The sequence below is a fragment of the Seriola aureovittata genome, chromosome 23, assembly GCF_021018895.1.
Source record: "Seriola aureovittata isolate HTS-2021-v1 ecotype China chromosome 23, ASM2101889v1, whole genome shotgun sequence".
Taxonomy (NCBI): domain Eukaryota; kingdom Metazoa; phylum Chordata; class Actinopteri; order Carangiformes; family Carangidae; genus Seriola; species Seriola aureovittata.
In genome coordinates this window covers 14,042,720-14,055,249 of record NC_079386.1, presented here as the reverse complement: position 1 = coordinate 14,055,249, position 12,530 = coordinate 14,042,720, and the positions used below count along the sequence as shown (strand labels likewise).

The 12,530-nt window shown below is 38.5% G+C and overlaps 1 protein-coding gene and 1 long non-coding RNA gene across 2 annotated transcripts; one reads left to right on the top strand and one right to left on the bottom strand.

Annotated features, from left to right (window-relative positions):
- Window positions 1-457: 457 nt before the first annotated feature.
- LOC130164626 (uncharacterized) lies at window positions 458-5,807 on the bottom strand. The gene is made up of 7 exons (XR_008826637.1): window positions 5,725-5,807; window positions 4,777-5,076; window positions 4,292-4,561; window positions 3,420-3,869; window positions 3,196-3,265; window positions 2,728-2,757; window positions 458-2,642 (listed from the first exon to the last, which is right to left on the bottom strand). It is a non-coding gene; the product is annotated as an uncharacterized LOC130164626 (long non-coding RNA).
- Window positions 5,808-9,749: 3,942 nt separating this feature from the next.
- LOC130164144 (uncharacterized) lies at window positions 9,750-12,469 on the top strand. The gene is made up of 3 exons (XM_056368644.1): window positions 9,750-10,057; window positions 10,198-10,461; window positions 11,614-12,469. Exons 1-3 carry the CDS (start codon window positions 10,003-10,005, stop codon window positions 11,928-11,930), a joined length of 636 nt encoding a protein of 211 aa, XP_056224619.1. The 5' UTR covers window positions 9,750-10,002; the 3' UTR covers window positions 11,931-12,469.
- The last annotated feature ends 61 nt before the right edge of the window (window positions 12,470-12,530 follow it).

Below are 12,530 nucleotides of genomic sequence, written 5' to 3'. Positions count from 1 at the left end.
CAATGATTTTGCTCCAACAACGCTGTGTACAGGGAATCTGGCTGTGAAGGATGGGAACTTTACCGCTGGACCGTTTTGAGATAGAAGCTGATATTTCGAGATGCTGTATTGATTTATTGCAGTATGTTTCTGTCTGCTTTTGTGTGATAAAACCAATAATTGCATACATCCGAAGCTAAACTTATGTGCAACCTTGTGCACATAGAAGGAAATGAACTACCCAGCATCAAGATAAAAGGCCATTTCTGTCTCATCACGAACAATGATACTACTAAGAAAAAGGATGTGTGTCCAAGGTGACCTCAGTTCTAACCCATCGGACTGCCTGCACTTAAGTGACCTGGCCTATCATGAACCGTCTCTCATCACTACATGTCTCATTAAATGTGTATGAAAGATGACGCCTTTAGCCATACATAGTTTATTAAGGATTTCAAGCTCAAATTACATTTAAGACTTTAGCTCAATAGTCTGAATGTTGAATGGCGATGATGAAAGCACAAGGGGACTCTTCTGCAAGCAAGTCCGACCTTAACACCTTCTGGTGTGGTGTTCCTGCAGAGGTGGTCTGTGCACTGCTTGCAACACGACTTGGTTTCCTATGTACTTGAGGGCCTGTTCACAGATCAACACTGACATGAAACCCACAGGATGAAACAACCCACCAGATGCAGCCAGCCCAACGCAACTGTGTCTCTCAGAACTGTGTTTCCATCCCACGCTTGTATCACACCAATTTTATGACTTGTGAACAACACTGAGATCTCACCTGAATCTCACAGTAGCCACTTCACAGACCATTTGCACCTAGTCTACCAAACTAATAGACCTACCGTAATTTACATTTTCATTAAATTACCAGTTTTTGTGATATTCTACAGTGAAATATATTTAATCATCAATCAACTTTGGTGATCCATTGACCTTTCCTCTTGCGCCATTAGCTGGTCAGATATCACATACTTTTTTCTTTATGACCACAAGCTAATTGAATTGCTCTAACTGCATTTTATTGTGCACCTCTATAGTATATAATGTCAATGAAACTGATCCTGGAACCCTGTTTCTGATAAGACTCACTTTGTGGGTAGCGTCAATTAGACAAATGCACTAATAAGCTAAGCTAAGATGGTGAACATGTTAAAGATTACACTCTCTAAGCATTTGCATGTTAACCATTGTGAGCTTGTTGCCATGTTGATGCCATTAGCACTTAGCTCAAAGCACTGCAGTGCTAGCATGGCTGTAAACTCCTAGCATTCAGATGGTGTTGGAATAATCAGAAAAATTAGTTTCTGACCGGGAAAATTGATGTGAACTCCCCATCAATTCAGTTTAATGATCTAGAGTCAGCAAAAACTTTGGTAGGCTACATGAGTTTCCAAGTTGTAACATTGTATACGAAGAAACATCGACATTTTCATGTATTGCATATCGATTTTTATGTTAAAATTAAATATGTAAGATAGTATTAGGTTGTCACCGTTAGTTGCTGTCCATGTAAATTAGTTTGAAAAGTTGTGTATTAGCAGTAGCCCTGATAATAACTCAAATACGAGAAACATAAATGTGTTGTTTTAACGCTCAGAGCAACAAAATACAACACATCTTCTCTGTATCCTCCCTGTTGTTTCCATATTGTTTCCTCAAAAGCACATGAACACACTGAATAAATATATAATAAATTCTCCCATTCTCCTCTTTGTCACATCATTTTCGCTTTCAAACATATTAAAATATTCATTTAAAAAAAGTCCCTCTGGGCATTCAGCGAAACCAACTGACCATTTAGTAAAATACTTGGAACCCTGAAGTGTAACATCGATTGTTCACATTTATTCTGAAAGAAGAAGTAACACAATGACGGTAAAGTGATGCTGGTCAGTGAGTCATTAGAGAAACAGAACCAAGATTAACACGCCCTGGTGCTTCATATCCTTTACAAAACTCTGAAGCAATGACCAGATGAGTTCACAAGTGTACAATCATTTACATATCAATAATATCCATTAAATAAAAGATATCATACGTACTTGCTGTATCTAACATCTAACATTCTTCGCCCAAATGGAGGAAAAAAAAATCTGAATTGTAGAAATTCACAAAACCTACAAAACAATGGTCTACAATGATGATGCATTGTTAAACACAGTCAACATCCTCAGGTATTAAATCATGCATCATACGTGAACTCACAGAAGCAGCTGTATTGCAGACTAAACTGCCTGGTAACTGAAAGGAATACCACAGTGCACCATCAAGTGGCTAAATATGTAACATACAGGCATGACAAAAAATGATCAGTATGAAAACAATACTGACAGCTGGCTTCAAAAGGAGGTTTTTTTTTTGTTGAATTTGCATCATAATCTGTTCTCCTTAACAACAGTTAATCACATATGAGAAACAATACAATGTCTGTCCCTGGGCTTTCTCACTGAACTCTGACTCAGATGCCAGCTTTTAGCTCATTCATCCTCATTTAGCAACGTTCATTAATCATTAAGCAATCACTTGTGTCATAAACCTCTAACTATTCCAAGTAATATAAATGCTCCAACAAAAACCCCTAAACATGAATATCATCTGTGCTTCTGTGTGCTTCTTCTGTGTTTGTTGACGATGCACTTATCTTTATGGACCTGAAACCCAATCAGAGTAGACAATTGAAAAAGACAAGAGATAATAAAGGGAGAATAAAATGTTATTAAATTGTTTATACTGTACCATTTCCTGTGTCTTCATTGATGAATGAATCTGTGATTTTAAACATTAAAGCAACATTACCCCAACATGTTCTCAATTGTTATCTTCAGTTTCCTCAATTAACAATTAACAACAATTAAATCCAAAGAGGAAAGCGCGAGTATTTCAACACCCACAGACGCTGGCAGCCAGAGATGAAACCAGCCAGAGACACTTTTGGTCAGTTTGAGCGGGAACGGCTCATCCAGACAGTTCCTCTTACAGAGATTCGTTCCCACAGAAGCAACATTTGGAGCAGCGTTAACACCACAGCTTATACAGCGTGTTTAAGCTTTACAGGTTGGACGAGGACGAATACCGAAATCTGTCTGGTTGCGCAAGCACATGACTTAGAGATAAGGATTGCACAAAAACATGACAAATGGCAATAATAAAGACCAGCAAAAAAACACAAAACATTTATTTCATCTATGTATTTTGTGTACTCACTTTGTATCTACTACTGCATACCCTGCAGCATCTTCACGGCCTCTCATTGTTTCATAGATTGAACCATCACCTACAAGTCAGTGATAATTAAGGAAAAGTCACATTAGTGGATTTGAGAGGTCTGAAATGTTTGTGACAATGTTTGTTTTTTCAAAAAACTGGCTCACAAGAAATTGTGTTCAAGGTTTCAACAGCGAAGCAACAGGGTTGGATAGAGGACTGACCATAGAGAAGACAGGAGTACACAGGCTGTTGACTTTCATCCTGGTTGGCTGGAGGAGTCTGTGTGAGCCTGAAACACAGAGTAAATCATGGAAAAATATGTATATAAGCAGTAATTAACTATAACAAGAGTATCTACTAAATTGTATTTCTGCTGTTAAGTTGGAAATGAAAGAAGAGTGTCACACTGACCTGTTACAACATACAGCTGTAAAAAAAAAAAAAAAAAAAAAGACAAATGTTGTCAATTGTTTTTGGTTTTTTTGCTGCGAATTAAACCACAGATCAATTTAATGACTCCACAATCATCTTGTTACCAGGTGAATATCAGCAAGAGGACGACTCACCCTTTGACTTTGTGTAGTAAAGCAGCGAGAGCACAAGTACAACAATCACCAAAACCCCAATAATCAGCCGAACAAAGAACAGGACGAGAGATGACGGGCTGGGCACTGCAATGATTAATCATAATCATACAATCAAGTTTATCAATAAACGTCTAAACACTTTCGTTAAGGAGAATGTCCATTCCTTGTGAGGTACTTGGTTTCCTTTTGTACAGATGTCCTTATTTTATGATGGCTAGTAAAAGTAAATTCACAGAAGACACTTTATGAGGTTTATTTCCAAGCATCTTCAATTTCATTTCATACGCTCTAAAAAATTAAATTCCACGTTTCATTCCATGATGTCAGACTTTCATGATTATAAAAATGCATTCATCATATGTACAAGAGTTATTTTATTTAGCAATCTAATACACACAGAGAACATGACACTAATAACTAAATACACGTGACATCCAGACTGCCCTGCCCCCAGAGATACGCATACACATAGAGCAATGAATATTTTCTTTTCTCTGCAACATTACCTGGTTTTTGTGACGTGTCGTTGCTACATGTCACTGTTGTGGACGCAGATTGCTCACTGACTACATTCCAAACCGTGCAGGTGAATGTGGTCTCTCCGTCCTGCGGCCTGATGGTGTAATGCTGTGTACTGGAGCCACGGTGGGTCCGGTTCCTCACGGTCCAGTTGTAGTTGACCTGGCCGTCAGACATGCACCGCAGGAAAACTGTGCAGGATCCATTGAAGGCATGTGAGGTGGTGCTGGCAGTCAGGACAGGTGTAGTTATGGGCTCTAAGGAGGCAATAGGAAGAGAGAGTGTAACAGGTGATTTGGCTTTATACTGTACCTTTAAATATGTATATATGATACTCATGGAGTAACAAAGCTACAAAACCTTTGGGAAATGTGTTGTATTCCTTGAAGTCATGCTTGATGGTCTAAGACCTTAATAAGGACAGTGTCACAACATTTACTGACATGGTTCGAGAAAAACAGAGGATTCTTACCATGAACGTGCAGAGTGATGATGACTGTGTGTCTTTGCACGCCCTTCGCCTCTGAGAGAAAACTGTAATTACCAGAATCTTGAGCAGTCAGTCTTCTCACTGTTAAACTAAAGGTTGTGTTGTTTAGATATATTCTGTCTGTGGAATGAGTATTTAAGCTTTGTTCCATGTCTGCAACTACTTTATCTCCATATTTCCAAGTTGCTGAGGTGACCCCTTCAGTTGGTAAGCATGGTGGAAGCTCCACAGTGTCTCCAACTTGTTTATGGATGATGCGTGGACAGTTGGAAGCCTCCACATCTGAAACACATAATGACACAACAGAATGAGTATAATCTTATCACCATTGTTGAATTGTTTCCTGGTTTTATGGCTGGTGGTCACCACTGTTTACAGTGAGAAAAGAGAAAAGCTTCAAAATTAGTCTCTAATGATCTATATCCTTTAACGTTATATAGTTATTATTTAGCTATTTTGATGAATCTTACTGTTTCCTTGTGGCCTGGTAGCAAAGGTTCCCCTCAGCAGCACAAAGACATTACTGTTGGGAGTGGTCACAGGTGGATGAGCATTCAAACACTCAAAGACATATAGGACAGTGTTGCCTCCTTCTCAATCGTATCATAACTGTTAGGTCACTCATCAGTGCTATTTACAGAAACTACAGTCAGGCGTAGCAAGGCAGGTTAAGCACAGAGGCAATGCTTTACATAAGGCATAAGAACAACATTTGAAAATACAATAAAAATGGAATTTAATCACATTTTATGTAACTGTGTAAACACTAAATCCTGATGACATGCTAACATCCTGGAAATATTGCGAGCTTGACCCAACTTACTTCATCACACAGCTGTGTGATTCTAAGCTCATATAAGAGTCAAGTCATCAGCCAAAAAAAACAACAACACTGCACAGTCTTCCTGAGCGGAGGTAAACAGTACATACCTTGGAGGGAGACCCAAAGCAACAGCAAAGCACTGTATGTAAGGAAGGAGCTCGAGCGCTGTAGGCAACCACCAGCCATCTTTGTGGAAACAAATGTTTATTTCCTCTTCTGGTTTATCAAACTCAGCTGTGACACGTGAGAAAAAAAAAAACACATTCATGGGGTGGGACAGAGAACATGAATCATAGTATCACGTAATTGATACTATCAATGTCTTACAACAGAATCTACAATGATATTTCATGATTTAACAATTCAAACATCATGCATTATTTAAATGCATCACGCATGCGCTCGCAGATGCACCTGCAAATACATTTGACCACAGCAAGTAAATGAAAGCAACAGTGCAGATCACCACCAAGGGGCTGATAATGTTAACCTGCAGGCGTGAGAGAACTGTGTCTGTGTAGTAAGAGTAGTCAAAGCTGGGTTAAGCTGTTTATTTATTCTAACTGCATATCACACAGTGAAAGACTGAGCTTTTAAACGTACATAAAAAGAGTTAATTTTCCTTCCACAATAAAGTACAAAGCTTGTAACAATCATTTGCCTGAAATGCATTTCAAAAAACAAAGCCTTTACCTGAGAGCCGTAGGCCATACACAGGACGGGGTTGGCTGATGAGACGCAGGTGACACAGAAAACTGGAGGGTAAAACAAACAACACAGGTAAGTTATTTCAAAATTGAAACAGGAAATGACCAAGAGTCCAGGTGGGAGACACAGTTGTACACAGTTATAACAGATTCATTTACACCTTCATTTACATACAAGAATTTTAGTTCTTTTAAAAACGGTCAATCACATATAAATAAAGATATGTGTCGTCCATCTCTCGGTTTTTCACCAAATGTATCGGACAAGGGAAGCTGCACTCGAGATGTTCAGCAGAAAATCCACCATGTGTCATCAGCTTGTTGGACTGGACTTTTCCATTCGGTGGTAGAGGATAAACATTTTAACTATTGGTTTGATTAAGTTAAACCTGCAGCAGAGGGAATGCTGCTAGAGGGTAAGAATATCCTTGAAAAACTATAGGTCCATAGGTCTCATAGATTTCAGGATTAAGAGCCAAACAAGCATTCAGGAAGGGTGACCTCCAAGAAAGAGAGGGCCTCAATGAGGAGCGGTGCAATAAATGAGCTTTCAGGGAAAAAAAAACATTGTCTGAATGTTGTTCCCTGGTTATTGGACGATGTGATCTGATGAGCCAGTCAACAAAGCATGTAAAGGAGGTGGAGGTGTTAAAGGAAGTTGTGAAGCTGACTTTATTTCTGGCATTGATAAGCAGTGGTTTGGCTTACTTCTTCTCAGACTCTAGTTGTGAAGCAATATTTACAACACAACGGTGTCAAGCATTTTATTTCTGTGGTTACTATAGCAGCAGGCTACATGTGACGCTGCAAATGTCTTTCACGCATTCGACATGTTTTCGACTGACGGGCCACATCAAACACTGGACGGTGAAAATGATTCAGTGAGGAGGGTTTTCATTGTTCGGGTCTCGGTTGAAGTGTCAGCTCTAAATTACCAATTTTATTGATGCTGTTGCCCCCACTACAGTGAAGGTATCTCTGGTAAGAATAAAGCAACATGGGGAAATGCTACTCTGGTAAAATGTTTTAAAATGAGAGGTAACAAGCTGAATGCAGGTGATGGAAAACAAATATCCAGGTGCATCATGACATAAAGAAAGACTTCCATTACATACAGTATGTATCAATTTTAAAGTGAGAAATGCAAGACAGTTCTTCTCTGATGACATTAAAACTAAAATCATTCTGTGGATCTTTTTGTTTAGAGTAACACCAACTATCTGCACCATCTCTTTACTGAACACAAGAGCAACATTTTCACTTGGAGCTGCTGCACTAAAAATGAGGAAACAGTCTTTAGTTCAATGTGTCCTGACAGCAGCTTGCTTGTTGTCTTCTCATGAGATTTCAGAGTGAGAAATAAATATTGACTACACACATCTTAATGTCACCATCAGTCATTGTGGTATCATGTTATCTGTCTATATGTATTGTACTTGACTTAATTTCTACCACAATGCACATCCTGCATATAACATTTCTTCTTATCTACTTGTAAACACATTGTGTGTGTGAATGTGGTGATGACACGGTCTAATTCTTTCTATCACAGCAGCACATCTTAATGTGTAAAGAGTAACTTTGCTTTCACCCAAACTAATACAGCTTGATTCATGTGAGGCCCTAGTTACCAAGAAATCTTTATACCATCAGGAGCAAAGCAGATGCAGAAGGTTTACTATAATATTTTCTTTATATGATTGGGTTTCCGTATTTTGTTTTCAGTTTCTGAAGATATGCAGCAACAAAATATCTTTACTACTTTTACTACTTTTGATCAAATTACTATAGGGTGCAAAAATTGTTCAGGAATGGTTTGGAGAAGATGACAAAGAGTTGAAGGTGATGCTTTGGCCTATGAATTCTCCACATTTCAATATGATTGAGCATCTGTGGGACGTCCCATGGAGACCCCCATCTCGCAACTTACAGGCCTTAAAGGATCTGCTGCTGACATCTTGCTGCCAGATCACATTTTATATCAGATACGCTTTGGAGAGTATTAAGCACACACATACAAAGACACACACAACACACACATCATGGGCCGGACACAGACCTTTGCACAAGAGACAGACTGATATAGTTTATTTTAGCAGTGGGTAGGAAGTGTAAACAGGTCAAAGCGTGCTGTGGTCCGAGTTGCTATACTCAGAACGATGAGTTAAAAAAAAAAATGTATGTGAAATGTAACTTTGTGTTCTTCTGTGCCTTTCTCTCTCTCTTACTCTTTTTGCTCATTATTATTCATGTAAAGCAGAAACATTTCCCAGAAGCAGAGCAGCAGGGCGACGGTGTCAGTGCTGGATGTGAAGATGGGGTGTGCTGTCCTTATTCTGTGAGTACATCAGTCATTTTCACAATCTGTGACTGTCAGAGGCAGATTCATGATTTGGTGGTTTTGTTGGGAGATCTTTGTTGTTTATTAGTTTTGGTTCAGTGTGGTGGGGTAAGTAGATGACTGGATTAGTTATTTAGCACACATTTGTACAATGCATGTACAGTATATAGCCTAAGGTATTTTTTTGTTTTTTTGTTTTAAATATTTGATTTTTAATGAGTTTTGTCTATGAAATTATAGAATATTGCCTCAGAAATGAGTTAATAAATAAGAGGTGGTTCTTAAATTCCTTGGTTTATTATGGTTTTGACTGTTTGTCAGATTGATAACGTCTGATGAGGTTTCAATCTTCATTTTAGTGCTGAATACACTCTTCTACGGAAAGGCTGAAGGTAAGTTGTCTTTCTTTCCTGTTTTTTCTCACTTGTATAATATTATCATTTGACCTCTTATATTGATGTAAATTATTAAATGACTATATTAGTGCCCAGGACCGTGAAATTCATGTAGGTATTTATCATACCTGGCTGGTGTTGGATGCACATTGATGTACGAGGTCGTCATGTTGTGCTGACCCTCAGGGCAGAGCCTGTTAACTTCATACAGATGGGTTTTCTTTTCATGCATTCATCTGGTCATCTTAACAGGGCAGAGTAGTGACCCAGCAGAGGGCACTGATGAGTCTGGTATGAAGACAGAAGACACAGTCAGTCACAGCAGTCCTGCATGCAGTACAGATTATCTCACTTAACTTATTATTAGCATGAAATAAAACATTGGTTTAAAGTCAGTGTGTCACACTTTTGTTCAACTTGATAAACATGTGGAGCCAAAGTGAAATGATAGAACTTCAACAAAACATTATTTATGATTGAGACATGTTGGTTTCCGTTCTATGAAAAACATGTAAATACATTTTTGACAGCACATCCATGAAAACAATAATATTTTCTTGTTTTTAACCAGAACCCAAGGCCACTCTGACAGCAGACAGGGCAGTCAATATTTTTAAAATAATTCACTGAATATCATTCTGAAAATGTCATGTTTCTTAATGTTTTCATTGATCTAAATTAAACAGGAAACATTTTCCCTCCAACAATAATGAAGTCTCTGAGCAGCAGCTCAGTAACAAATAGTGTTTGTTGTTATTGTGAGAACAGAGGAAGTGAAGTGGAGCCATGATACAGTGAGCTGTTGAGATGTAATGATTGACAGAGAAATGCTCAGGGAAGAACAGAGAACTATGTGCTTTTCTTCCATGAAGTGAAGAACAAATCACAGTGAGTCTGTGCTGAGCTCACCAACAGGACCTCAGCACCTGTATCACTTCCTGTATGGGAACCATGCCACTGATCACTGCACTAATACAACATGAACACTACCTAGTTAGTGAGTTATGTGGGAACTCCTGTGTTTCCTAAATCACTTATCAACCAATGACAGTCATGTGATGTTTGTCACTTTCATGTGATGGTAGTAGCTGTTTTATTCCACTCATTTAATTGCTTCTTTTGGTTCAATGTGAACAGCTGATAAACCCAAGGCCACACTGAGAGCAGACACAACAACCATACCAGCAGGGGGCAGTGTGTCACTGACCTGGTCTGTGGACGGCTCTGATGACTGGAAATACTACGGGTTCAGACGTGACTCACACTCTGCAGCTGATCCAGTAAGAGATGTTAGAGGAGTTATGGTTGTCACAGAGGGAGGTTTCTACCGCTGCAGAGGAGGGAGAGGAGATCCAGAGTTCTTCACTCAGAACAGTGAGGAAGTCTTCATTCAGAAAACTGGTGAGTTTAGTCATTTAATATTCATTGTTGTGTTCAGATCTGTTGTCAGTCGTTTAAAAAAGAGTAATTTGATGTCAGAAGCAAAACAGGAGAGTTTTAATGGAAAAATGAAAATATGGCAGCAGCTCTTAATCCTCTGAGGATGGAGAGAAACAAACTGTTAGTCTCTCTTCAGGTCGTGTAAAAACACAAATCAAGAGTGGAAGATACTTCAATGACACTTCTCACTGACATCTACAGGTGGTTAAAACACATTTCTCATATCACAGTATTTGTGAGACATCGTGACCTTGTCTTGGTTCTTGAACACAGAGCGGCCCCATGTTTTTTTTTCTTTTGTTTGTTTTTTTTAAATAGATCTCAGAGGTTGAATCAGTGTTGTCAGTTAAGATTTTTGGTACCACTTTACAATAAGACTACCCTTATGATATACTGTATATAAATGGTTCATACTGAGGAGCACAACCAGCTCAAACAATCCTCCATCACACAGTGAATACACCATCAGCAGAGCTGCTCTGTCTCACAGTGGAGACTACAGCTGTAGAGGTAGAAGTTACTATTACTTAACAGAGTGGAGTGACATATTGACATTGACAGTATCATGTGAGTTGGACCGTCTTTCATTCATTCTGAAAATGTCATGTTTCTTGATGTTTTCATTGATCTAAATATGACAGCTGTGAACATTCATCTGTCCATCAGTGACCCAGTCCTCTCCAGGTAGATCAGGAATAAACTGTATTTTTTCAGTGTAGAAATGCAGTTTTCTGTAACATTTGAAATATCGATGTTCAAAAAGAAAAGAAAAAAGAAACCTTTAAAAGTATAGAGAAGACAAATGAATTGAAGAATAACTTTTTGTGTACCTCTACATGTCTTTCAGTAAGTGAATTATAAACCTGAGGGAATCTGTTAAGTATGTTTGTAGTAACACAGTCAGTTACTAATTTTGTATTTGGTGGTAAAAGTAAAATGACCGAGTGAATGTTCAGTGTGATCAGTTTAATAAATTCTGTTAAACTTATTAACAATATTTCAAGTCCTTTACTTTTAAAGTATCTAATGTAATGTAACAAAATGAAATAAATTTCTTGAAGCAAATCACATTTAATTATTTACTTATTTTCTATTTTGCTCTAAACTCAACAGGAAGTGAAGCCACAGCCACTCTGACAGCAGACAGGACAGTTCTAGCAGCAGGGGGCAGAGTGACACTGACCTGCTCTGTGGATCGTTCTTACAGCTGGAAATACGTCTGGTTCAGACGAACCTCTGTCTCTTCTGAAGCTCAGACTGTAGGAGACACAGACCAACCAAACACAGTCATAACACAAGGAGGCGTCTACACATGCAGAGGAAGGAGAGGACAACCAGAGTTCTTCACACAAGAAAGCAGTAAAGTCACCATTAAGGAAACTGGTGAGTTTAGTCATTTGTTCTGGAATAAAACAACATTTATTCTTTAAATCTCTTCCTCTGTTTATCAGCAGTGTAAGAAAGAGACGTTTTGATACCAACAGCAAATAGAAGCAAAACAATGATTATATGTCAGTAGCTCCTGAAGCTCTGATGAAGGAGAAAACACAACGTTCATCCCTCTTCATGTTGTGCACAGAGTCAAGACGAGACTGGAAGGTGCTTCTTGTCTCAGAGTCATTTCTATCATCTAGAAGAGTTTGTCTGCTTGTTCCAGTGTTTGTAAACTTGTTGTCATCCTTCAGTCCACCACATGTTTTACACAGTAAAACAATCATATGAAGTTGCTCAGTTTGTTCATCTTCATCTCCACCTTGTCCAAATAAATCCTCATTAATCCTTGACATGTACAGTAAGTACATTTATGCTTTAAAACACTGGCATTCTCAACATGATCTTGCAGTGACTGGATGTCTCTGCACGCTGCTCTTTTTACACCTACATGACGATGAGCAGGACACAGGGACGTACAGTAACATTTCATCAGGTGAGGACACGTGAGACTCTTGAGTAAATTATTTTTCATATTGACAAGAATTATCCGCCACTTTATAAATTTTCTGTAAGATTATGAGCAAGTGTTTTTACAT

Bases quoted from the DNA above. Each gene is read 5' to 3' on its own strand.
- LOC130164144 (XM_056368644.1), top strand. From the start codon at position 10,003: ATGGGAACCATGCCACTGATCACTGCACTAATACAACATGAACACTAC. The intron at 10,058-10,197 runs GTGAGTTATGTG...CAATGTGAACAG, and splicing joins ACATGAACACTACCTAGTTA to CTGATAAACCCAAGGCCACA. The intron at 10,462-11,613 runs GTGAGTTTAGTC...TAAACTCAACAG, and splicing joins AGTCTTCATTCAGAAAACTG to GAAGTGAAGCCACAGCCACT.